This window comes from Delphinapterus leucas, chromosome 19 (assembly GCF_059928025.1).
Source record: "Delphinapterus leucas isolate spDelLeu-1000000601 "Yukka" chromosome 19, BTC_Dleu_Yukka2, whole genome shotgun sequence".
Taxonomy (NCBI): Eukaryota; Metazoa; Chordata; class Mammalia; order Artiodactyla; family Monodontidae; genus Delphinapterus; species Delphinapterus leucas.
In genome coordinates, this window is record NC_143147.1 from 21,501,512 (window position 1) to 21,528,601 (window position 27,090).

The 27,090-nt window shown below is 38.9% G+C and overlaps 1 protein-coding gene across 1 annotated transcript in view; it reads right to left on the reverse strand.

Annotated features, from left to right (window-relative positions):
• CPD (carboxypeptidase D) overlaps nucleotides 1–23,832 on the reverse strand; it is a 66,983-nt gene extending 43,151 nt beyond the window's left edge. Inside the window, exons 1-2 of the mRNA XM_022596227.3 lie at nucleotides 23,054–23,832; nucleotides 17,234–17,481 (exon numbers count right to left, since the gene is read on the reverse strand). Coding sequence (XP_022451935.1) covers nucleotides 17,234–17,481; nucleotides 23,054–23,787 — 982 coding nt within the window. The 5' untranslated portion in view covers nucleotides 23,788–23,832. The remainder of the gene's footprint in view (nucleotides 1–17,233; nucleotides 17,482–23,053) is intronic.
• Between the last annotated feature and the right edge of the window lie 3,258 nt (nucleotides 23,833–27,090).

Here is a 27,090-nt window from a genome sequence, read left to right on the forward strand (position 1 = left end):
TCACAGGGAACACCCCTGAAGTGTCTGCCTAGAGGGGAGCAAGCTGCTGGGCCCATAGGACATCTCCAACATAAAGTCACTTCTCCAAGATCGGAAGACATAACAGACCTATTTAATACAAAGAAAATCAACACAGAAAATTAGGCAAAATGAAGAGACAGAGGAATGTGTTCCAAATGAAACAGTAAGACAAAACCTCAGAAAAAGACCTAAATGAAATGGAGATAAGCAATCTACCTGATAAAGAGTTAAAGGTAATGATCATAAAGATGCTCACTGAACACAGGAGAAGAATGGATGAACACACTGAAAACTTCAACAAAGAGTTAGAAAATATAAAAAAGACCAATTAGGGCTAAAGAATACAATAACTAAAATGAAAAATAGGACTTCCCTGGTGGTGCAGTGGTTAAGAATCTGCCTGCCAATGCAGGGGACATGAGTTCGATCCCTGGTCTGGGAAGATCTCACATACCAAGAAGCAACTAAGCCCGTGTTCCACAACTACTGAGTCTGAGCTCTAGAGCTCACATGCTGCAGCTACTGAGCTGCGTGCTGCAACTACTGAAGCCTGCGCACCTAGAGCCTGTGCTCTGCAACAAGAGAAGCCACTGCAATGAGAAGCCTGTGCACCGCGACAAAGAGTAGTCCCCGCTCGCCACAACTAGAGGAAGCCCGTGTGCAGCAGCGAAGACCCAATGCAGCCAAAAATAAATAAAATTTAAAATAAATAAATAAATAGAAAGGGACACATGAACTTTTTTAAAAAAATAAAATGAAAGATATACTAGAGGGAATCAACAGTAGATTTGATGATACAGAATAATGGATCAGTGATCTGGAAGACAGAGTAGTAAAAATTACCCAAGCTGAACAGGAAAAAAAAAAAATGAGGATAATTTAAGTGACTTCTGGGACAACATCAAGCATATTAACATTTGCGTTATAGGGTCCCAGAAGGAGAAGAAAGATAAAAAAGAGAAGAGAACTTATATGAAGAAATAGTAGCTGAAAACTTCCCTAACCCGGGGAAGGAAACAGACATCCAGTTCCAGGAAACAGAGAGTCCCAAACAAGATGAACACAAAGAGGTACACACCAAGACACATATTTAAAATGTCAAAAATTAAATATAAAGAGACTCATAAAAGTATCAAGAGGAAAAACAACTAGTTACATATAAGGAAACTCCCATAAGACTATCAGCTAACTTTTCAGCAGAAGCTTAGCAGGCCACAAGGGAATGGCATGATATACTCAAAGTGCTGAAAACAAAAAATACAACCAAGAACACTCTACGCAGTAAGGTTATCATTCAGAATTGAAGGAGAGATAAAGAGTTTGACAGACAAACAAAAGCTAAAGGAGTTCACCACCAATAAACCAGCCCTTCAAGAAATGTTAAAGGGACTTCTCCAAGCAGAAAAGGCCACAACTAGAAGTAAGAAAATGAATAGAGAAAAAATCTCAATGGCAAAGACAAACATATAGTAAAAGGTAGTGGATCAACCACTTATAACTCTAGTAGAAAGGTTAAAAGACAAAAGTAGTAAAATCATCTGTATCTACAATAAATAGTTATGGGATACACAAAATAAAGAGATATAAAATATGCATCAAAACATAAAACGTGGTGTAGGGGTGGGGGGGTAAAAATGTAGGGCTTTTAGAATCCCTTCAAACTTAAGAGATCATCATAAAATAGACAGCTATATACAAAGGTCATTATACATGAACCTGAAGGTAACCACAAACCAAAAACTGGTAAGAGATACACAAAAAATAAAGAGAAAGGAATCCAAACATAACACTAAAAATAGTCATCAAATCACAAGGGAAGAGAGACAAGAGAAGGAAGGAACAAAGAACAACTAAAAAAACCCAGAAAAACAATTAACAAAATGGCAATAAGTATATACCTATCAATTATTACTTTAAATGTAAATGGACTAAATGCTCCAATCAAAAGACACAGGATGGCTGAATGGATAAAAAAGTAAGACCCATATAAGAGACTCACTTCAAATCTAAAGACACACACAGACTGAAAGTAAAGAGATGGAAAAAGATATTCCACTCAAATGGAAATGAAAAGAAAGCTGAGGGAGGAATACTTATATCAGACAAAATAAACTTTACAACAAAGACTGTAACAAGAGGCAGAAAAGGGAACGTCGTAATGATAAAGGGATCAAGTCAACAAGAGCACATGACACTTGTACATATCTGTGTGTCTGACACAGGAGAACTTAAATACATATAGAGAGCAAATATTAACAGACATACAAAGAGAAAGACAGAACACAACAGTAGTAGGGAACTTTAACACATTTTCATAAATAGACAGATCATCCAAACAGAAAAATCAATAAGGAAATACTGGCCTTAAACAACACATTAGACCAGCTTGACTTAATAAATATATACAGAATAGTCCATCCCAAAACAGCAGAATATACATTCTTTTCAAATGCACATAGAACATTCTCCAAAATAGATGACATGCTAGGCCACAAAACAAGTCTCAATAAATTTAAGAAAACTGAAATCATATTAAGCATTCTTTTCTGATCACAATAATTAGAAATCAATTACAATAAGAAAAATGGGAAAAACACAACCATGTGGAGGCTAAACAACATGCAACTAAACAACCAATGGGTCAATGAAGAAATCAAAGGGGAAATAAATAAATACCTTGACACAAATAAAAAAGAGACGGCCCAAATAAATAAAATCAGAAATGAAAGAGAAGTTACAACCGACACCACAGAAATACAAAGGATCGTAAGAGATTACCATGAAAAATTCTATGCCAACAAATTGGACAACCTAGCAGAAATGGATAAATTCCTAGAAACATACAATCTTCCAAGACTGAATCAGGAAGAAATGGAAAATATGAACAGACTGATTACCAATAATAAAATTGAATCAGTAATCAAAAAACTCCCAACAAACAAAAGTCCAGGGCCAGACAGCTTCACAGCTGAATTCTACCAAACATTTAAAAAAGAGTTAATATTTATCCTCCTCACACTATTCCAAAAAGTTGAAGAGGAAGAATCACTACCAATTTTGTTCTACAAGGCCAGCATTACCCTGGTACCAAAACCAGACTAAGACACTACAGAAAAAGAATATATCCCTGATGTACACAGATGCAAAAATCTTCATTTGTTACAACTGATGAACCTACATCAACACATCATTACCACCCAAAGTCCATAGTTTACATTAGGGTTCATTCTCGGTGTTGTATATGCTATGAGTTTTGACAAATGTATAATGACATGTTTCCCCATTATAGTATCATACACAGTGGTTTCACTGCCCTAAAAATCCTCTATGCTCCACCTATCCATCCCAACCTCCTCCCTAACCCCTGGCAACCACTGATCTTTTTACTATCTCCATATCGTTTTGCCTTTTCCAGAGTGTCATATAGTTGGAATCATATAGTATGTAGCCTTTCCAGATTGGTTTCTTTCATTTAGTAATAGGAATTCAAGGTTGCTCTGTGTCCTTTTTTTTTCTGGGCTGCGTAGCTTGTGGGATCTTAGCTCCCTAACCAGGCATCGAAACTGGGCCCCCTGCAGTGGAAGTGCGGAGTCCTAACCACTGGACTGCCAGGGAATTCCCTCCTCCATGTCTTTTCATGGCTTGATAGCTCATTTCCTTTTAGTGCTGAATAATATGCCTTTGTCTGATGTACCACAGTTTATTTTACCCATTCACCTACTGAAGGACATCTTGGTTGCTTCCAAGTTTTGACAATTACGTAAAGTTTACTATAAACATCTATGTGCAGGTTTTTGTGAGAACGTAAGTTTTCAACTCCTTTGGTTAAATACCAAGGAGCAAAATTGCTGGGTTGTATGATTAGAGTATGTTTAGTTTTGTAAGAAACCACCAGACTATCTTCCAAAATGGCTGTACCATTTTGCATTCCCACCAATAATGAATGAGAGTTCCTGTTGTTCTACATCTTCACAAGCATTTGCTGTTGTCAGGGTTCTGGATTTTAGCCTTTCTGATAGATGTGTAGTGGTAACTTGTTTTAATTTGCATTTCCCTAATGACATATGACGTGGAGCATTATTTTCATGTTTATTTGCCATCTGTCTATCTTTGTTGGTGAGATGTCTGTTAAGGTCTTTGGCCCATTTTTTAATGCAGTTGTTGTTTTCTTAGTATTGAGTCTTAAGAGTTTTTTATGTATTTTGGATAACAGTCCTTTATCAGATGTGATTGCCTTCTTTTTTAGGCTGAATAATATTCCTTTGTATGTATATACCAAACTTTCTTTATCCATTCATCTGTCAATGAATATTTAGGTTCCTTCTTGGCCATTGTGACTAACACTGCAATGAACATGGGTGTACAAATATCTTTTCAAGATCTTGTTTTCAATTCTGTTGTATTTACACCTGGAAGTGGGATTGTTGAATCATACGGTAATTCTATTTTAAACTTTTTGAGGAAGCTCCATACTGTTTTCCATAGCAACTGCACTATTTTATATTCCTACCAACTGTGCAAACTCCACATCCCCATCAACACCTGCTATTTTGGTATTTTTGATAGTGGTCATCCTCAGAGGTATAAGGTGATATCTCATTGTGGTTTTGATTTGTTTTTCCCTGATCATTAATGATATTAAGCATCTTTTCATATGTCTGTTGGCCGTTTATATGTTTTTTGAAGAAATGTCTATTCAAGTCCTTTGCCCGTTTATTAATCAGATTACTTGTCGAGTTGTAGGAGTTCTTTATATGTTCTGGATATTAACTCCTTAGCTGATATATGGTTTGCAAATATTCTCAGTAGGCTGCCTTTTCACTCTGTTGATTGTCTCCCTTGCTGCACAGAACACTGAAGGGTTTTGAGCAGAGGTGTGATATAATCTGAACAGCCTTTTTTAAAGATCATTCTGACTGCTGAGTGAAAAATGACTATAGGGAAACGAAAACGAAAGCAGGAAGATGAATTAGAAGAGAATGATGGATCTGACTAGGTTGCTGGTAATGGAGATAAAGCAGAGAGATTTGGATGTAGAAAGGACTTGTTTAAAAGGAATCAAGGATGATGTCTAGATTTTTGGCTTGAGAAACTAGGGAGACAGTGTTATTAGTGTCATTAACTGAGAGGATGAAGGAGAACAAAGGAAACAGATATGGCATGCCTAAGGCTCTGTCTTTGATCCTCTTCTCTTTCTTCACTTATGCCCTTGGTGTCTCATGCAGCCCCATGGGGTTTAAATATTATCTACCGGCTGACAACTCTCAAATTTCTATGTCCAGCCTACACCTCTTTCCCAGAATCCAGACTTGTCCATCCAATTGCCTATTCAATATCTCTACTTGGATATCACAAACCTAACATATTCTCATCTTCCCTAAACCAGTCTCTCCCATGATGGTCAATGGCACTAGAAGAATTTAGTTGCTCAGGCCCAAAGCTCTGGAGTCACATCCCACAACTAAAGCATCAGGAAATCGTGCTAGTTCTAACTTCAAAATATATCCAGAATCTCAAGATTTCTCCTCACCTCTACTGCTGCTGCCCTGATACAAGCCACAATTGTTTCTCCACCTGGATTTCTGCAATCACTCTTAATAGGTCTCCATGTCCCTGCCCTAGCCGTTCTATGTTCTTTTCTCAACAGAGATGCCAGAGAAATTCTGCTAAAATGTAAGTTGGATGTTATTCCCCTATACGATGACTCTCTCTTTCACTCAGACTAAGAGCCAAAGCCTAAGCCTCTGCATGATTTGTCCACCACCACTCCCCTTCCCTCTCTAACCTCCTTTTATACTCTCCCCATCACAGGCTGTGCACCAGATACACTGGCCTCCCCGCTGTTCACCGGATACACTAGGTACCTCCTGACTTTGGGTCTTTGTTCTAGCTGTTTCCTTTGCCTGGTATGCTCTTCCCCCACATATCTCTACTTGACTAACTCCTTCCCCTCACCTTCAGCTCTTTGCTCCAATTTCAACTTGACAATTAGGCTCACCTTGATCTCCCCACTTAAAGTTGCTACTTACTTCTCCCCATCGCTGTCCCCAAGCCCATCTCACCAGCACTCTCACCCTTTTCTACTTTTTTCTTTTTTTTCTACAGTACCTAACAATTTACCTATTATGTTTCTTATTTACTGCCTGTTCCTCCTTTCTAGATTATAAGCAACACAAGGGCAGAATATTTGTTATGCTCATTGATGGATATTCCAAGCACAAGAACAGTACCAGGCACATCGTATTCCTTCAGTAAATATTTGTTGAAGGAATGAAAGTAAGTAGGCTGGATCAGTGGGAAGTTAAGACTTCTGTTTTGAATGCATTAAATTTGAGATTCCCATTGACCATCCATGTGGAGATGTCAAATAGACTTTGTCTTCGTAAAATATATGTGCAGGTTTACCACTATCACAAGCCCAGTAACTTTGTCTTAACCTTTTTTCTTAGAAGGCAAGCTATCCATCTTTTGGTTTTCTCTTATCTTCCAGCATCTTGGCACTTACTTTGGGTCTGGAAGAAAAATGGTGAGATGCTGATTTTCACATCCCTACCAGTCATATTTCGTCATTAAGTGACGTAAGTCACCTTCAGTCATTGTTGACCTCTGATCATCTTTGGTAACTCTGACTCACATGTACACATGTGAACATACATATGTTATTCATTGTATATCATATTTATTAATCTCCAATATTTACTACTGTATTGGTCACAGTACAATGGTCATTGTAAATCATTAAACTAAGATTATAGGGATTTATAAATAGGAGACATATTTCCATTCAGAGTTTAGAGTCTTGGTGAGGAAAAGAAACACAGAACACATACAAATAATTTCAGAGCAATACAAATGTGAACTAATCTATTTTTCTGCAATATATAAAAGTTAATAGAAAAAAAATCTTCCCATCTACGGGAAAAAAAAACTTAATAGCTGAATTAAATTGCAAACACAGTCAACTCACGCTTTAATTATGCCAGAATGCAGTGAAGTAGACTACTTATAATACTATAATCACCAGGCTTGAGTCCTAGCATTCTTTTGTCTACCCCTTAATTGTCTTACTTCAGCAGTAATTTAAGAAATACTAGCTAACAGCAACAAGAAGACAAAGCTTACAGTCATATTTTAGAGTGTTATCTAATCATCTTTTTAGATGTAACTTTAATAGGGCTGTAACTAGCCAGCTCCAATCAATAACACATACAAACATATGCCCAGGGTAAGGGGCGGGGAGGAAGGACAGAAGTCTTTTAAAAATAAGACCTAATTCTCAGAGAAGAAACTACATTCAGTGGCCTCTGGTCCTACAGATCACATTTTATATAAATAGTGATTTTGTAGCATATAACTTACGAACAATCTAAAACTAAAGGTCTGGGCTTCCTGGTGGCGCAGTGGTTGAGAGTCTGCCTGCTGATGCAGGGGACACGGGTTCGTGCCCCGGTCCGGGAAGATCCCACATGCCGCGGAGCGGCTGGGCCCGTGAGCCATGGCCGCTGAGCCTGCGCCTCCGGAGCCTGTGTTCCGCAACGGCAGAGGCCACAGTTGTAGTGAGAGGCCCGCGTACCGCAAAAAAAAAACTTTTAAAAATCATCTAAAAAACTGGAAACAAATGGGATATTAACTGAGTTATGAATAATTTAAGATTTTTTTTCAAGATGCCACAAATAGGCATTATTTGCCATCTGTATTAAACTTCACATTATTTTTCCAATACTAAATGTCAAAGACTGTATAATAAGTAATCTTAGCTAAGTAGCTGGTCCAGATCCATTGCCTTGATTTTTTCGTTAATAGAAAACCTACTTATGCAAAGCTAGAGCTAGAGTTCACTGTCACAGAGAACACTGATCTGCAGATAGGCCTGACATTTCTGACAGCTGCAGCTACTACCAGATTCAGTTAATACATTTGTTTATTTTTTTAAGCTGATATGTTATGTGGCTCAACATAGACTAAAGGATAAAATGTCCGATTTCAGAACATTATCCAGTCAAAGAAAATTTTAATTTTGGGAATGAAACATTCACCACAGGCATATATCAAAGCAATATAGCACTTTATTAACAGTATAAAGGATCTGCTATTTATCTTACTCATTAACAATCATAAATAATCAAGCCTCTAAAATCCATTAGTCTCTTACTGGGCTATCTAAACCAATGACCTTCAAACTTTTTTATTCATAGGAAAATAATCTTGAAAAATTATGCAATATTTCACACATTTTAAAGTTGGTACCTAAAAGTTTTGATTTTAAATTTAAATAGTAACAATGTAATTTCTTGCATAATGTAAATTTTTATTTTTTAAATAAAGCCTTTACATTGTTATTTTAGGTGGATTCAAATAAATAAAAATACTACAGAGATTTGATTCCTAGAATCATCTTTTAAAACTTGCATGAACACTCTTCTTCAACAGGAGGGATTTTATAGCTTTCTTTTGTAAAAGAAACTTGAACTTTTATTTCCATTCCACTTGCTCCACAGATTGTTATTCAAATGGGACATACTTTTTTTTAATAGATCTTTATTGGAGTATAATTGCTTTGCAATGCTGTGTTAGTTTCTGTAGCACAACAATGAGAATCAGCCATATGAATACACGTGTCCCCATATCCCCTCCCTCTTAAGCCTCCCTCCCATCCTCCCTATCCCACCCCTCTAGGTCATTGCAAAGCACCAAGCCGATCTCCCCGTGCTATGCTGCTGCTTCAAATGGGATATACTTTTATGCCTGAAAGTCCTTCACTGATCATCCTATAATACTTCAATCTATAATAATATGTATGTATGCATATTTAAATTTCTCTTAATTTCCAATGACATTAATGCCCTATTAAATTTTTGTCTTCTAGATTGAATTATTGGGACTTCCCTGGCAGTCCAGTGGTTAAGACTTCGCCTTCCAATGCAGTGGGTATACCTGGTCGGGGAGCTAACTAAGATCTCACATGCCCCGAGGCCAAAAAACCAAAACATAAAACAGAATCAATACTGTAACAAGTTCAATACAGACTTTAAAAATGGTCCACATCAAAAAAAATCTTTATAGATTGAAGTATGACAATAACTACTGGTATACAATTTATCAATAAAGGCATAGTTTTATTATCAATTTCAATAAATAATAAACCTAACAGGTAATAATTACTGAAAATATATCTTTTCATGAGACGTTTCAGTGATGCTTTTATGATACCATTAAAGTAATCACCAAATTGTCCCTTTTGTTTTTGGTGCACTTTGTAAAACTCTGAGTTAACATATCATAGTGTGATTCAGATGGATAGAAAAAAATAGGCCTATCTTCAGTCAAGTGGAAGAAGAGGATATGAGATTGAACCTCAGCAGCCAGTATCTTTCTCAGGCATGGAAGATCTGGAAATTTATTTCCTTAAAGTTATCCAAACTAACTGGTCTCTTCCTCCTCCCCATACACACCCAGCTTGAAAACCACTGATTTAACCTATTTCCTCTACTCCCAAGGGAAACTGGCAAAGAAAGACGAAAGGTATATATTTTGTTTTTAAGCCTACCTGCCAATCTAATTTTTCTATACTCAGAAAATATTGAATGCAATGTATTGTGAAAGCTATGATGTTTTCATTCCTTTACCAATATTAAAGAATAAGACTAAAAGTGTAATCACTAGGAATCTGTCCAGCACTACAACAAATTGTGATCAATACTAATTGTTATGGGTGGCTAAATCTTCTGATCAAAGAATCTATTCATACCCACTCAACTCCTTCAATCCATGTGTCTCACAACTAATCTTCGTATGCCTGAAGATACTCAATTCATCTTTATCATGGAACCAATCCCTATTACTGTTTTCACTAGAGAGATCTAGCTTTAAGGAGGTGGAGGGTATTTAAATAAATTCAACCATTCATTCAAAGATGGTGCGCTAACAACTCACTCTTATGCCTCATGCAGAAAGCCAATGGAAAAAAAATATAACCAACGCTACAATGTTAAGGCTTGAACATAGCAAGTTTTTTTTTTAACTTGCCTCAGTAGGCCAACTATAAAGTATCAAGCTGTATGACACAAGAACCCCATAAACCTTTCACAGAAAAAAAAAAATGCAATGTATTTTTTTCATTAGGAAAAGCATTTTAGCATGCAGGAATATAGATAGGCAATTTCTATTCTATATTTAAATTTGGAGCTTACTGTTATTTCTTTAATAAAACTACTTCAAGCTGGGATGAAGTGAGAGAGTGGCATGGACATATATACACTACCAAATGTAAAATAGATAGCTAGTGAGAAGCAGCTGCATAGCACAGGGAGATCAGCTCAGTGCTCTGTGACCACCTAGAGGGGTGGGATAGGGAGGGTGGGAAGGAGACGCAAGAGGGAGGAGATATGGGGATATATATATAGCTGATTCACTTTGTCATACAGCAGAAACTAACACACCATTGTAAAGCAATTATACTCCAATAAAGATGTTTAAAAAAAAAAGAATGTGGTGGAATAAAATTAAAAAAAAAAAAAACTACTTCAAGGGACAGTGAAAAGTTCTCACAACTTTGACTTTTGTGAACAATTTATTTATAAATAAGTGGGTTATTAAATGATAATTTTGCACTCCTTGAGATATTTTTAAAAGCTAATGAGTATGATGGTCATAAAAAATTTTAAGTGGAAGATCTGCATTAAATGAATGGAAAAAACAGAGATTGCCCTTGAAAGAATTTTTCCCATATTCCTGGTCTTTAAATTCAAGTTTGCTTTCACCAAATCTTAACTGAACTTGGTCTTCATATTCTGAACAACTTATCTTATGAAAATCTATTTCGTTCACCACTCCCACTGAATATACATTTGCTAATGATATGATTCTACAAAGTTAAACTACATTACACAGTCCTGTATCTGTTTTCAGTTTTGTCTAACTTGGTCAACACTCTCTCTCAGGCATGTCTTTGAACTGTATTTTCCTTTGGTTTTTTTGTTGTTGCTGTTGTTTTTAAGTACTTTCCTATTTTCTACCACCTGTATTAAAAAAAAAAAAAAAAAGCACATCTAATTTTTAGACTTTGGATCTGAAGATTTAGGGGCCATATCCTAAAACAGTGTTTGGTTCTCAACCTTGATGAAAGTCTACTATTACATTACAAAATATACAAGCACACTGCTCCTAAAGGCTAGATTTTTATATGAAGCTATACTTCAGTTTACTAAAACAAACAAACTTATGACTCAAGCAGAAGAAAAAATTCTGTTTGAGTATCATTTTAAGTTTTTGCTTTCCTTTTAAATGAGGTGGCACTCAGATAAAAGAGAGAAAGAGAGAAAGGAAGAAAGATTCAAGTAGCTCCTTAATGTACAAGATCAGATAAAACCAAAAGCCCTTTATTAATGCACATTTGATTATCAATAGTATTCTTAAAATATGAACAGGCTGAGAATATCTAAACTGTTGGCATTCCTTAAAGAAAACATCCCAGTACAAAATGCCAGAAGTACATTCACTTTGGAGATGAAAAAGCACCCATCTGTTCATATATATATATATATTTTTTTTCCCCCTAGTTGAATTTCTGGCTCCAAGCAATTAAATGATGCTAGGAAACAATATCAATTCAATTTTCAAAATCAGGCACACTGCCATATGCTTTCCACATATCTCATAATGCCTAAATCTCTTTATAATCTTGACCTCTTTCCCAAGCTCCAGAGCCTATCTCCCAACTGTACATCAAGTATTTATAACTAGTACATCCAGTACCTCCTCACCTCCAATTTTCACTCCTCTCACATCTAAAGAGAAAACACACACACACAAACACACCCCTTCCAATTAGTTTTTCCCCATTTCCATTATCATTCTTACTTATCCAGGCTCAAAATCTCCAAGTTATATCTTTAATTCTTTCTTTGCCTTGACACTCTGTTCTACTATCTAACTGACGGTGAATTCTGCAACTCTTCTTGCACAATTTCTTATATATCTCATACTCCCTTTTCATTCCCATGGCATCCCTCTAGATAAAGCCCATATCTCCAAAAAAAGACCTTACTCCAAATAACCGTAAAAACCTCCCTAGTCTCACTTCCTGTAGGACCCTTTCCCTGCCAATACATTTTGTATAAAGATAACTACAAAATGCATAGCACCACACTGTCCTTATCAAAGAATTCACACTCTAGCAGAAGACACAAAAAACAACATAAGTAGATAAGCATTACACTGATGTTAAACAAAATGTTCTAGGAAGGTAAAAGTGACAGTTACTACAGGGGAGGTTTTCAGAGAAGGTTACAGCTGAACTGGAGAAAAGCATTTCAGACAGAGAATAGCCTAGTATGTGAAGGTTCACATTTTGCAGGAAGGACAAGTCATTCAGTGGTAGGTGAAAAGAAGGAGAGAAGACTAGAAATGTAGGCTTGCGTCAGACTGTGAAAAGTTTAGACTTGCTCCAATTAAAATGTGAAACAAGCAAAGATATAAGAATGCTTTAAGTTTTAGTGTGTTTGCTAGTTTGCTTTTAATATGTAAATTTTAAAACAAAAATTAACACAAGCACTAATAGAACTAGACACATCTACCTTAAGTGTGACAAATGGTAAATCACTTATCATATACACTTTGGATTAGTAAACAGACTCTGCAGGAAAATTAGATATGAGGACAGTATTTTGTACATGTTCATTAGGTCAGATTGGTTTATGTTATTTAAATCCTCTGTGTCCTTACTGATATTTTTGTCTTCATGATCTAACAATTACTGAGAAAGGCATGTTTAAAATCTCCTACTGTATTTATGGATTTGTCTATTTCTTAATACCAGATATTATATTTCTTCAGTTCTGTACCATCCATTTGATTTTTTTAAATTTTATATAGATTCCAATTTCCTGGTGTCATAAGAATTACGACATAATGCCCTATTTAATGACACAGAAAATGCTGCACAAGAATAAGCTTTTCAGTCCATTTTTGGACCAAATCTAACTAACCTTTTATGCTGTTCAAAACAGTTTGGTAATTATTTTCCCCAGGCTCTTTCCTTTCTGTCAGCAATCTACTTAAAGCCAAACATACCTCAGTATTTAAGAGCACATCAGTGCTACTCAGTCTGACCTCCACTTTACGCAGAGAATGGCTGCCCACATGATCAAAGGAGTTTAAAGTCGCACCAAAAAACCTGAATTAGTTACAGATATGTTATCTGGTCACATTTCCTAGCTCTCTTCTCTTTCTAGGTGGTTACTTGCCCTTTTAAAAATTTCTGTAAGTTGAAAGAGGGCAATTCTTCAAAGTTGACTGAAACTATAATTCAGTTTCATTAGGTTTGCTTTGGAATAAACATATTAAACCATCAGATGATTTTTATAATGTCTTCAAAACCATGAAGAAAGAAAATAATAAAGAATGGTAAACAAAAGGCATACAAATCAGCACATTGTGGTTAAAAAAAAAAAAATAGAAGAAGGCCTGCCCCGTGAATAAGTTCAGCTTAGGCTCTCACAGTAACAGGCTTTAGCAGAGGAGCATGACTGTTCACAGGCCTTATTAGGATAGTCATTCCCTAGACGGATCCTGAGGTTTGAGAGACATGTTGAGAGAAGCAAGGCCACCCACGTAGGCAGCTAGATATGCTGAATCAACCCTGGCAATGAAGGTGAAGGTGGTGCGGGCAAAATTACCTCACATCTCTATCTGATCCCCGAGAGCAGGAATTGTTTCTGTTTTGCTCACACTGTACCCCAACACTTAATATAGTGTATGGCATGTGGCAGGTGCTCAGTAAATATCTGCTAGGTTAATAAATGATTCCGCACCAGTTATTTCTTCTCTAAGGCCTTGATTTCCTATAAAGCAAAAGGGTTGGACTAGATCAGTATATTCATTTTCAGCTCTAAACTTCTTTGAGTTAGAATTTTTAAATACATCACATAAATGTCAGTCAAGTTATTCCAGGACATCCGGGTCTGAATATATGCCTAGTCACAAGGTTTCACAACATCTTATCGCAGTCCAAGACAAACAATGAATGTACCCTGTTGAAACTACTGAAACTTAATACTTACGTTTCATGGGTGCACATATATGTTGAAACTTATGAAATTGTACACTTTAAATGTGTCCAGTTTATTGTATGTCCATTATACCTTGATAAAGCTATTAAAACACACACACAAAAGAAACTACCGAGACTGCTCAATATTGCTAAGGCAGTAAGAGATATAAGCTACCTATTATAGAAATAAAATATGCCTGACCATCCAGCTAAAACAGGAGAGAAGTAGATGCTCATAAAAACAATAATAATGGCAATGGCAAAATTTAGCTCCTTTAGATGTCTGAAGACTCAGAAAAACCCGTTGCCTGGCTTAACCAAGTAATCTTACTATGAAGGAAGCACACTTACTTTTTAAATAGTATAACATATATTTACCTTCCTTAATTGTCAATTAGAAACTACTTTCTAACCTTTTACAACTTTCTCCAAAAATGAAAATTTAATTATTTTTTAGTCCATTATTTTAAATAGTATCTCAAATAATGAAGCAACTTGACTACATCACAAAACCACTAGTTCATGAAATCAGGTTTTATTAAATATACTTGCTAAAGGGAATTCCCTGGTGATCCAGTGGCTAAAACTCTGTGCTTTCACTGCAGACTGCGTAAATTCAATCCCTGGTCGGGGAACTAAGATCCCACAAAAAAAAAAAAAAAAAGAAAGAAAGAAAAAATAGAAATATATTTGCTAAAGATTGAAATGAGATTAAACATTAAAGTATGTCCTTTATCTTTAAAATTTTTTAATGGTTTTCAAACCACCTCTAATTGTTCCGGGCAGAAAGTTTGGCTTCTAAATATTTCAAAGCCCTTTCTAAATAGTTCAAATCACTAGTTATATATAAGAAACACTGGTAGAAACTATACGGGAATAAGAAGACTCTAGAAAGTAACAAGTCCTCAAACTTAGCACCCAATTTGTGTACACTTGGCTTGACATAAAAAGTCAAAGAGTTATTCAAATATTTATATGAAGGCACATGAAGAGAAATGTCGTAACATACTTTATAATGTGACTAACTGCCAACAACAAGGTAAGGGGAAATCTAAGGCATTCACCGTGGGCAGATTCTAAGAAGAGAAAAAAAGTTTATACTGATGACTTTTCCATAGATTGACTTGTTCCTTCTGATTACTCTTAATTAAATTGTCTAAGCCTGGGCATAAAAATGAAAAAGTCATTATTCAAAGGATACCAAAAGTTTAAAAAGAACAATAGCTGTTTTTGTAACATTTAAAAGAAAAGGTAAACAATTCAAGCTTACTTTAACATAAACATAGCATTTCATGAGAAATTGCTGGTGGATATGTAAAGTAGTACAGCCACTGTATAAAAAGCTAAATACAGAATTACCATATGACCCAGCAATTCCACTCCTGAGTATTTGAAAAGATTTGAAAACAAGGACTCAAGTAGATACTTGTACACCAACATTCATAGCAGCATTATTCATAGTAGCTAAAAGGTGGAAACAACGGATGACTAGATAAATGAAATGTAGTATATACATACAATGGAATACTTCTCAGCCATAAAAAGAAATGAAGTTCTGATACATGCTGCAAAATGGATGAACCCTGAAAATGTTATGCTAAGTGAAATGAGCCAGATGTAGAAGGACAAATATATTAACTCTAGTTATATGAAATATCTAGAATAGGCAAATTCACAGAGATAAAAAGGAGATTAGAAGTTACCAGTGGCTGGGGGTGGGGGTGGGGGCGGTGGGAAATGAGTGGGGAATAGGGAGTTTTTCCTTAATGGTTACAGAGTTTCTGTCTGGTGTTTTTAAAGTTTTGTAAGTAGGCGGTAGTGATACAGACATACAACATTGTGAATATAATTAATACTACTTAATTCTACATTTAAAAATGGTTAAGGGCTTCCCTGGTGGCGCAGTGGTTGAGAGTCCGCCTGCCGATGCAGGGGACGCGGGTTTGTGCCCCGGTCCGGGAAGATCCCACATGCCGTGGAGCGGCTGGGCCCGTGAGCCATGGCCGCTGAGCCTGTGCGTCCGGAGCCTGTGCTCCGCAATGGGAGAGGCCACAGCAGTGAGAGGCCCGCATACCGCAAAAAAAAAAAAAAAAAAAGGTTAAAATGTCAAATTTTATGATATATATATTTTTTTAAACCACAATTTTTAAAAAACAGCATTTCACAATCATCCCACATATTAAAATACAAAGGGAAAATGTGCCTTTATGTAAAATGGAGAGAAGTGGTGGTCATCACATTAACCAAGCTGCCCAACTTGGCCACTTGCAGCCTCACTTTACGTGCCTCCTGATGGGATTGATATAATGATCTTGCTGGAAATTCTGACCTGATCATCTTATCAGGAAGAAAGCAGCATATCTAGAATATGGGACATTCTGTAGGACAACTGGCCTGGACACTTCAGAAGTTTCGCCATCATTAAGAAAAGAGACTGTTGATATGACTGTTCTAGATGGGGGAAACTAAAAAAACACAAGAGCCAAATGCAATGCTGGGACCTTGACTGCATCTGATCTGGAAGAAAAGGAGCTATAAGAGATACTTGGGGGATAACAGAGGAATTTTGAGTTATGAACAGCATGTGTGATGATAGTACTGAATTACTGTTGATTTCTCACTTACAATAATGGTACATGGGTTATACAAGAGAATGTCCTTGTACTTAGGAAATACATACTTGGGAGGTATTTACAGGTGAAATGTCATAAAATCTGCAACCTACTTTTGGATCATTTGGCAAAAGAGAGAGTGTGTGTGTGTGTGTGTGTGTGTGTGTGCATACACGTGAGAGGGGTTAGGAGGGGGAACATTTGGGGTAAGATAACAGTTGGTGAATTTAAATGAAGGATATACAGGTGTTCATGTAGTTTTCTTTCAATTTTACTGTGGGTTTGAAATTTTCAAAATTAAAAAACAAAAGATTAAGAAAATCAGAATTCAGACTTCCCCAGTGGTCCAGTGGTTAAGGCTCTGCGTTTCTCATGCAGGGGGCACAGGTTTGATCCCTGGTCAGGGAACTAAGATCCCACATGCTGTGCAGCACAGCCAAAAAAAAAAAAAAAATCAGAATTCCTCGAAATTTCCTCTTTCCACCAGAGTATACTTAGGAATGCTAAATGAACACGGGGGGAAATATAGCATATTCAGGGCTTTACATACCTTCCACATCATACCAATGCGCACCATTTGTGATCCCATCTTTGAAAGTCTCATCTTCATCTCCAGGACAATGAGGGGCACCAGTTTTCATTATGGGGTGGTTTGAAGCATAGGCTTTTGCCAAGTATTTAAATACTTCATCATCTGAGGTTTTGCTATAGATTCCAGTAGCCTTATGTTCTGGAGAATCATCAAAAGGATAGCTTGCTACCACCGAGCCACCATGCAGATTTCCAGAAAGCACAAACCTTTGAAAACATAACCAAATCACATATCACTTTTTAAAGGGAACAGAAAACATGTATTTTAAAATTCTACATCTTTTATAAATGAACTTAGATATTCCTCTCGACACCTAGAAGACAACTCTATCAGCTGTTAGACTAACAACAATAAAAAAAAGAGAAAATGGAAAGAAAGTATTATTAACTCAATAAATTTCAAACAGTTTTTACAGTCCAAGTTAACTTCAAATAACTTTAAATAATTTCCCCATCACTGAAAAAAATAGCTGAATAACACAGTGTAAATTTATGTCAGGAGACGTCTTATTCAGGGAACTGTAAAATCATGTATTAAGTTGAACAATATGAACTTGCCACTATTCAACCATGTCTTGACCTACAAAAATTACAATTTCATAGAGTTCAATCTAATTCTTGTACTTCATATTGTGTTAATTTCATAGAAAGCATGGCTGGCATAAATAAATATTTGTTGAATATACGAGTTAGGTTAATAAGTTTCATGCTTTTTATATTACTGTCCAGAGAGAAATTTTAAGATAGGGAGTCTAATTTAAAACAGGATGTGCTTTGCCTCATTCCATTTTCACAGTATACTAAATTCACATTTTCAGGAGAGAAGCCATAGTTGAGAAAATTCAGCGGGGGAAAGACCTGAGCTGCTTTCAGGTAAAAACAATACAGCACATTGCATCACTGTAAAAGCAGCTCTCTGTCTAGGTGCAAGGTTCCTGGTTGGACCATTAAAAAATAAACTGACATGGAGACAAGGCTGCTTCTATAAAAGAAACATTTTAAACTTTTTGCATTTTTATTGATACTTTTAAGCGAACCCATTTACAATTTGGTCAAATTTATAGATATAGAAATACTGAAGAATGCCTTTTATGGTAAAAGGTAAAGGCAAAAACATGCCGAAGTCCTATTTATACATTTTTCTCTCAGGTAACAGTTCAAACCATTACTATGAGTGGAGATTAAACACTTTTCTCTTTGCACTCAAAATTAGATTTTTTGCTTCTGCCTTTTTGTGGCTGAAATAAACTGACCTACAGGAATTCTAAAGGGGGTTGATTTATAACATTTCTTTCTATATGTTTGAAAGAAAATTAAGTCTACGATATGTTTAATTTGAAAGGTTAAGTATGATCAGTACCTCCCAGAGGAGGTCAAACAATGAAAATTACTTGTAACAGAGAATCTATTCATCAGAAGACAGAATTTAGCTGATAAAGACAGTGATTAAACACCAGAATAGACTATGAAAGAAGACTAGTTTTACATAATTAAAATTAGCACAGTTCTAGATACCAGAGGGGAATGCCATTTGGTATAGTGGCAATAGCACAGGCTTTAAAACCAGGCAAATATGCGTAAGAACATTTGGTTTTGCAGACATGTCACTCACTAGTAACATGATCAGGAGAAGTTGCTGCCTCTAAATCCATTGAACCCCAGTTTCTCTCTCATCTGTAAAATGGGGATTAATGCTACCTGCCTCCCAGGGTTGTTACAAGAATTAAATAAGATAATACATGTACAATTATCTTCCAGCACAATGACTGCTTTATAGCCCCTGCTCAAAAAATGTTCATTCCTTTGGAGACCTCTAGCATCCTGCTTAGGGAATCACTGCCTTACAGACTATAATTCTACTCACCAGTTCCAATGCTACAATGTTACAGAAACAAAAACTAAGCATCTATTCTAACTCCAATTTACCCATCCCTCCTCCATAGCAAGTTATTAACAATTTACTTTTTGGTTTCTAGGCCTAAAATAATTTAAGTACTTCCCCACCACCACCCCACACTGACTTTGGGAAAGTTACAAGAAGGCTGGCCCAGTTCAGACAATCAACTGAGCAACAAATTTTCTTGAGTGCCAACTATAAGCCAAATGTTCTATAGGCACTAAGGAATATATTAGTGAAGAAACAAATACAAAAATGCCCTCATGGCATTCATAGTCTAGTGGGGAAAAAAAAAAAAGGGTAACTGAATATTCTAAATAAGTGAAGCATGTTACTTTATACATGTTCAATTAAAATTTTAAATTCCAAGATTCTGTATTAAATGCTGTTTTTCACTTTGACATTTCTACTAACACTTCTCAGAAATACTGTTAAAATGGCCTAACCAAATACTTTTAGAACAATGAAATATTTGCAATCTACTTGAGTGATAAAATTAAATTATTAGATTTTCCTTACTCTACTCACATAGTTTTAAAAGCACCAATGCCACTCTGGTAAGGGCGATTTCAAAAGAAAGTGATATCTATTATAGTGGTTGTAAGATTATTTCTTTTAGTCTTTGTCAAACCAACTTTGTATATCGATCCAATTTTATTTTAAGGGTATTTTATGGTTTCCAATCAAATCAATTCTCTTAAGTGTTTCTCACACTTGACTTCAATATCATATATCATTCCTTGTGTAAGATTTAAAGTAACTGGTAAATATATCATAAAAATTATAAACAAGAGTCTGTAGATATTAAAAAGTCAATCTCCAAGTTAACTTTATTATGGTCCCCAGATAACCCTGTAAATAACTTCAAAAAATTAAGAAAACTTGATGTCTGATAAACTAAATTCTAAAGCTTTCAGGAAATTGTAGCTATACACCTACCCCAACAATATGATAATGCTTTTCACAAACATACACAAAAAATCATTTATATGCTAATCTCCTATTAAAGTCTAAGCAGGTATATTTAATTAAAGAACTGTGCCAAAAATATGAGGGTGAAGTAAACTATAAAATCTTTATTTTAATGATGGAGTTAAAATCTTGTATATTTTCTTGAGCAGATGAGTCAATTATCAGTAGTACAAAATCATGGATTGGATGAAGTATAAAGTGAAACAAAGAAAATAAACTCCACTTTCCCAAGCAGGAGGAAATGAGTGTTAAATTGTTACATATCCAAAACAACAACAAAAATCTATTTCTAATACAGCTGGGTGAATAGGATATCAAGAAATTATTCAAATGATTTATTTCACGAAATACATTGAAAAAGGTAATTTCCCTGTACAGACGGATGTCTGTGGTTTTAGAATTTCCTATCCATAAAGCTGTCTCAATATATTTAGGAATCAATCTCAAATCGTGTATGTGCTTGCTTTTTTTACTTTATTCACATATCAATGTCGCTTGTTACTGATTAATCATTAAATAATATGCATCTTGAGTTATTTATGATTGAGGATGGAAGGATGTACTTTTCACCCTATATACTCACATACTTTCCCTTCTGATTAGAGTTACATTTGAAAAGAGGGCGGATATGATTAGGGTAGTCCATAGCCACAAAATAGAGCCGCTTCCTTTGTAATACCAACTGACACAGATGAGCTTTTAAAATCTTCACAAGCTCCTATCATTGAATAGCCAGCCCAGACCATAACTTTAATCATTAAATACTGGTGATATGAAAGAGTTATCCAAAGAGCACATTTTTGGTCCTAGATTTAAAATTTAAAGCTTTCAGTATAGTCTCAAGGTGACTTGCACCAAGACAAAGCTCATTTTTATTTCTGGTCACAGCAGAAGTAATACTGAATAGAAAAATCTACTCACAGAATTTACATCCCTGCAAAGGTCATGATGGGGCTTTTTAAACGTGTCCTTCAAGCAATGCAAACAGTGAATTTGATATATCATCTCAGAAAGGCCTTGGCCATCATAGCTTCTGACAATAAGCTGTATGTTAAAGTCACACTTCTTATGTAAATGTTCAGAGATCCTGACACCATTATCTTTATTTTTTTATTTTATTTAAATTTATTTATTTATTTATCTATTTTTGGCTGCATTGGGTCTTCATTGTTACACTTGGGCTTTCTCTAGTTGCGGCGAGCTGGGACTACTCTTCGTTGCAGTGACCGGGCTTCTCATTGCTGTGGCTTCTCTTGTGGCAGAGCCCGGGCTCTAGGCACGTGTGCTTCAGAAGTTGTGGCACGCAGGCTCAGCAGTCGTGGCTTGTGGGCTTAGTTGCTTTGCGACATGTGGGACTTCCCAGACCAGGGCTCCAACCTGTGTCCCCTGCATTTGCAGGCAGATTCTTAACCACTGCGCCACCAGGGAAGTCCCGACACCACTATCTTTAAAGGAAAAATCTGGGTCCCAGAAAGCATGTGAAATTAATACCTACAAGGGATCTCAGAAGGAGTGAAGTGAAAGGTAGGAGATAAAAAGAATCTAGAATTGTCATAATGGCCATGAATTTTTCAAGGTCTGCTATATATGCTGAACCTTGTAGAAGAGATGATTCCAAGTCCTAAAGGGAAACTTCTTTGCTCATTATTGCTTGTATCTTATCTGTCACTCAGGTATCTTCTTCAAATCAGGATGGAAAGATTAATTGCTTCACAAGCCTTATGAAGACACAAAAATGGGGATATGCTGGCAAAGCCGATGCTTGACAAAAGGAAGAGGTGCATGGTCACTTCAGATATTATTCCATCTGGAATAAGTTCCTTCTTCCTTTATTCCTCTCCTCCACCTTTTTGCTGAAAATCCTACCCATCTCTCAAGACTCAGTTCAAGTTCTACCTTCTCCACAGAGATGACCCATATTATTGTAGCCCACACACATTTTGCCAGTAGGAACAATTCCTGTAAGGTTTAACTGGGTACATAAACACACCATATATATATTTATAATATTTTCTTGTTATACACCAATTTCTTCAGGTCCTCGTGCTTCCTTTAAGTTTTTAAATCTCACAGAGCGGTTACTAACACTTAAGGTGTCTATTAAGTGTGACAATTAGCCATTTGGCCCTGGCCCACTAATAATGTGCACAAGTGGCAGCAGAAACCCTTCAGAGTCTAAAATGAAGCTGCTTACAGATGAAGGTTCCAGATCTGTACAAGTTCTCCAGCCAGCCATACCTATATGCTCCACAGCTGAGTCAGAGGTAAAGACTGGAAGTGAATCAGTTTCTGTTAAATAACCAAGAAGAAGACCCCGGGAGTGTCATCTGTCATTTCTAGGCTACAGTCTCCCTCCATGCCCGTTAAGAGCACTGACTAAATGCGTGAGTTGAAGTCCCAGCTACAGAACAGGGATGTTAATGCTGTCTGTCTCATCAGGTTGTGGCCAACATAAACTGAGATCATGCAGTCCACGGAAAGGGCTTAGCACAGTGCCTGTAGTAATAAGATAATCGCAATCTTGTCAGTTTATGTATAAAATAAGTGAGCTGACCTAGGTCATCCTTAATGTCTCTTCCGTCGCTCATATTCTACGATCCTGTGAGAACAGGGGCCAGGATGCTAGAAGAGTCTCCCCTCCAGCCAAACAGCGCTCTCTGCATCCTTTGAACAAATGACAGCCTCTAGGCAGCGCTTCTCGGACAATTAGCCGGACAGGAGGCTAAGCGGCCTGGGCCCTGTCAGCGTTACGGGGTGTCGCTCTCCGCCCTCACTACCCCCGTCCCTTAGGCCTGAGAGCACCGTTTGAGCGCTTACTGAGTGCTGGACCCAGCCTCTGCTCTGGAGGCTCACTTGGATGGAGAGGGGGCGGGGGGGAGGAGGCGGCGGTGGAGGGAGGACGACACTCACTTGTTCCTGCGGATCCACTCGATCAGGGCGCGCACCTCGGGCACGTCGTCCAGGGACGGGGGCTCACCGGTGCTGAACTGGTCCGGGAAGCTGCGGTTGAGGTCGCGGCCACGGCTGTTGTCGCGGCCGCTGGCCCCGGGAGGGCCGCTGACGCTGAAGCCGCAGTCGCCCTCGTGGGCGCGCTCGAAGCCGTCGGGGTTGAGGCTGGGCAGCAAGTACACGTCAGTGGTGTTGAGCAGGCGGACCAGGCGCAGGTCCCCGCGGCGGTAGCCAGCCGCCAGCTCGCGGGCCAGGTAGACGAGCACCTGGCGCGAGACGGTCTCGTCGCCGTGCATGTTGCCCACCAGCTTCACCTGCGGCCGGCCGGGCAGGAGCGGCCCCGCCGCGTCGGGCCCCGTATCGCCGTCAGAAGGCGGCGGCCCCAGGCCCGCCGTGAGGCGCAGCACCCACAGCGGCCGGCCCTCCACCGAGCTGCCGATGCTGAAGAGGCGGGCCAGGCCCGGGGGCCCCGCGGCCGCCGCCTCCCTCAGCGCCAAGCCCAGCTCCTCTTCGTGGTAGTAGCGGTTGAACTGGCCCTTGACCGCCTCGGCGCCCGCGCTCGTCGTCGTCGTCGTCGCCTCCGCCTTCTTGATGTGCGCTGCCCGGGCCGGGCTCCGCAGCAGCAACAGCAGACACAGCAGCAGCGAGACGCGCCCTGGCCGCCAGGGCGGCCGCGCGTCCCAGCCTCTCGCCATCTTCCAGCAGCGCTGCAAAGCCGGACCCCGTTCCCTCGGCTCCGCGCTCCGGGAGGCCTTGGCCAGCCGGATCCCCTCCGCTCCTAGCAACTCCATCCCGCCCTCCAGGCCGCAGCCAATCGCGGGCGGCCCTGCTGCGGCGTCACGCCGAGGGGCGGGGCTGTCCTTAAAGTAGCCGATTCCCTCTGGGCGTGCCTTCCTTCTCTCGGGGAAGAGTTTGGTCGCTCTCTTCGTCGGTCTAGGTTCCTGTTGCTCTCTTTCCCTCCTCCCCGTTTCCCTTCTGCGTTTGCTCCGCTTCTCCTCTACTCCCTCAGTCTCTTCTTTCTGGCTTACCCCTTAAATTCTCACCCCTTTTTCTCTGAGTACTCTCACTAGCTTCCTTCCCATCTTTGTTGCAGCTTTTCCTAGCGGCGCTTTAACGCTTAGAACCGAGAATTGAAAGAATCAAAAGGTTAGAAAGACTCAAAGGACTCGAAAAAATCCAAAGGTTCTAAAGAATCTACCTTGGAAGAGCTAAAAGACGCCTCAGCCCTTTGCACCTTGCACCCCTTCCATCGGAGTCTGTCGCCCAGCGCCTCGGCAGCGGTTGAAGAGACTGGGACACTTGGAGTGGCAGAGGGCTCACTACCTCATTTCAGTTTTTAGTCTCTATGTTGAAAGAAGGTGTCTCCTTTATGTACAGTGGAAATCTGCTATGTAGTAGGCTCCCTTTGTGTTAATGGATATATTTCTTTGGTGTTACCCCAGTTTATTTCACTGCCATTGGTTCCTGTGTGTGCTGTTCTCAGCCCTGTAGGCAGATTTCATTTCATGATTCACTTGCCCACCTCTCACACCTCTCCTGAGCGAGATACTTGTTTAACTGTGGCCTTAGAATAACATTTTGAAAGCAGCAGGTATGACATTTCTGGAGACACTTGCTTGGTGTGAATAATTCCGGAACGCCTCAAAACTGACAAGTACCCTGTTTTATCATCTGGAGAAGAGGCCTTTAAACTGGTCTTCAAAGTAGGCTTAAATCACTTTAGATTGAAAAAACACAAAACCTCACAATCCTTTTATCAAGTGTGAAATTCTACCCAACAAAGAACATAATTACAATAACTGTTCTGGTTCCTTCTTTCAGAGCCAAGCGATTCAAATCTCCTTCCTTGAACTATGATTGAACCCTAATATGAATAGTAAAGAGTTCATTCATTTATCAGATTTTTACTGAGCAACTATTGTGTGCTAGAGCTACGTGCTGGTAAGCAATTCACTCTGCTCAGTTAGAGGTTGGATACAGTTTGTGATAAGTGGTACAATATGGATATGGGGGCCCAGGTGAGGGAAACCTCATTCAACCCAAGGAGGAGTAAGGGAGAAAGAGAGAAACCAGGGGAGGAAGGGAGGTATTCTGGACAGAAGGAAGAGCAAGCGCCGAAGGCTTGAGAGCAAATACTGCACATTCTGAGAACTGCATGCAGAGCAGGATTGTGAAGGAGCTCACAGGTATGGAGGACACAAGCCAGAGAAGCAGGACCAGAACCCAAAAAGCCTCACAAGCCAGACTCTGGGGAGCACTTGATCTGTAAGACCACGGAGAGCCACTGACGGATTTTAAGCTAGTTTAGAAAAATCCCTCTGACAGTAACATGGAGAATGGAGTGGAAGGACTAAGACTCGAGACCAAGAACCCTGTAAGGAAGATATAATCCGAGAAGAAATGAGGCTCTTAACCCTCAAGGACAGTGCCAGTGGAGGTAGAAAGAAGGAAATGGATTTGAAAGACCTTTAGGAGAGAAAGTGGACAGGATCTGGTGACAGAGAGAGACAGAGGGTTGTAGGCTGACTTCAGGTTATAGCCGAAGCAACTTGCAGGTGCTCACTGAGGTGTAGGACAGGAGAAAGTGCGGGTTTAGGTGAAGATGATGACTTTAGCACAGTCACTCTGGTCCTGTGGGCTCCTCTTCTCCTCCCTGCCTGTTCGGTTTAGTGCGCCTTTTACACAGCAGCTGCAACTCATCAGAAACAAAGCCCCAACTCTGTACAGAGACCACTCCTCCCTTCCCCCCTCCAACCCGGAGTACTTAATCATTACACTGTGTACTTTTAAAATAATCCAAATCAAAGAAGCCCCAGGGGACATGTTAACCTCTAATCAAATATTTCCTTTTCTACCATTTTCACTCTCCTTTGAAGCCTCTTCCTGCCAACTCACTCCTGCAGCCTCACCTAGTGAGGCAATAAATAAACGTGTGAAGGCAGTGAAACAATGGGATGTAACTTGAGCCACCACCCTCCCAGGAATCCCTGGGCTTCCTGCCTTGTGATTGTAGCCTCTTTTGGGTCTGGAGTCTCCATCCTAAGCAGGTACCCCGTGCTGGTGGTTAGAAATGAAACCCAAAGCTCCCAACCCGGTCACTGCTCACTGGAGGGGAAAACTCCAACTAAATAACTCCAGCTGCCCCTGAGAAATCTTAACCTTGTGACAGGTGTCCCTTTTCTCCTTCCCACAAGGAAAATCTTGGCCTCACAAGTGAGGGAACTTGGGGAAAGGCTTCCGGTTCACAGAAGCAGAGTGGTAATGACCTGGATTTTTGGAAACAGGGCAGAGCTTTTGAATGGCCTGCCCGACTTCAGCAACCACTTTTTCTAAAAAGACTCTTAGGTAATTGAAGCACACCATAGATCATGAACCTGTAAATGTCACACTGTCTGGCAGAAACACCCACAGACTGACACATTCAATTTGGCAAATGTTTATGGAGCACCCATCTAGTGAAAGGTCTGCTGTGCTGGGTGCAGGAGGATTGGAAGATGAATGAAGGATTGTCCTCTTCTAGGAGGCCAGAGTCTAGTAAGGGAGATATAACATAGACAGGACAGAATATTCCCATGAGGCTAGTGCTATGTAACAGGCACTGTGCTAAACCCTTTACATTGGTTGATGCATTTAATCTTCACAACAATCCTGAGTTATGTACTATTATCTTTCCCATTTCAAAGATAAATAAATATACTGAGGCACCAGATCTCACAGCTGGCAAGCCAAAGATCCAGGACTCAAACTCAGGGAGTCTGGCTTCAGAGTCTGTGTGTTTACTCTATGATAAAACTGCTTCTATGTAGTGACCTAAAACAAAACAAAATGAAACAAAAACCAAAAAAACCTTCTATTGGAACACAGAGGCAAAAGCAACTAATTGTGATGGGGAGTCAGAGAAAAGTTCATCAATACTGTTAGACCATGAACTGAGTTCAAATCCTAGATCTGCCATTTTCTAGCTGTTTACAGGCTCCGGACGCGCAGGCTCAGCGGCC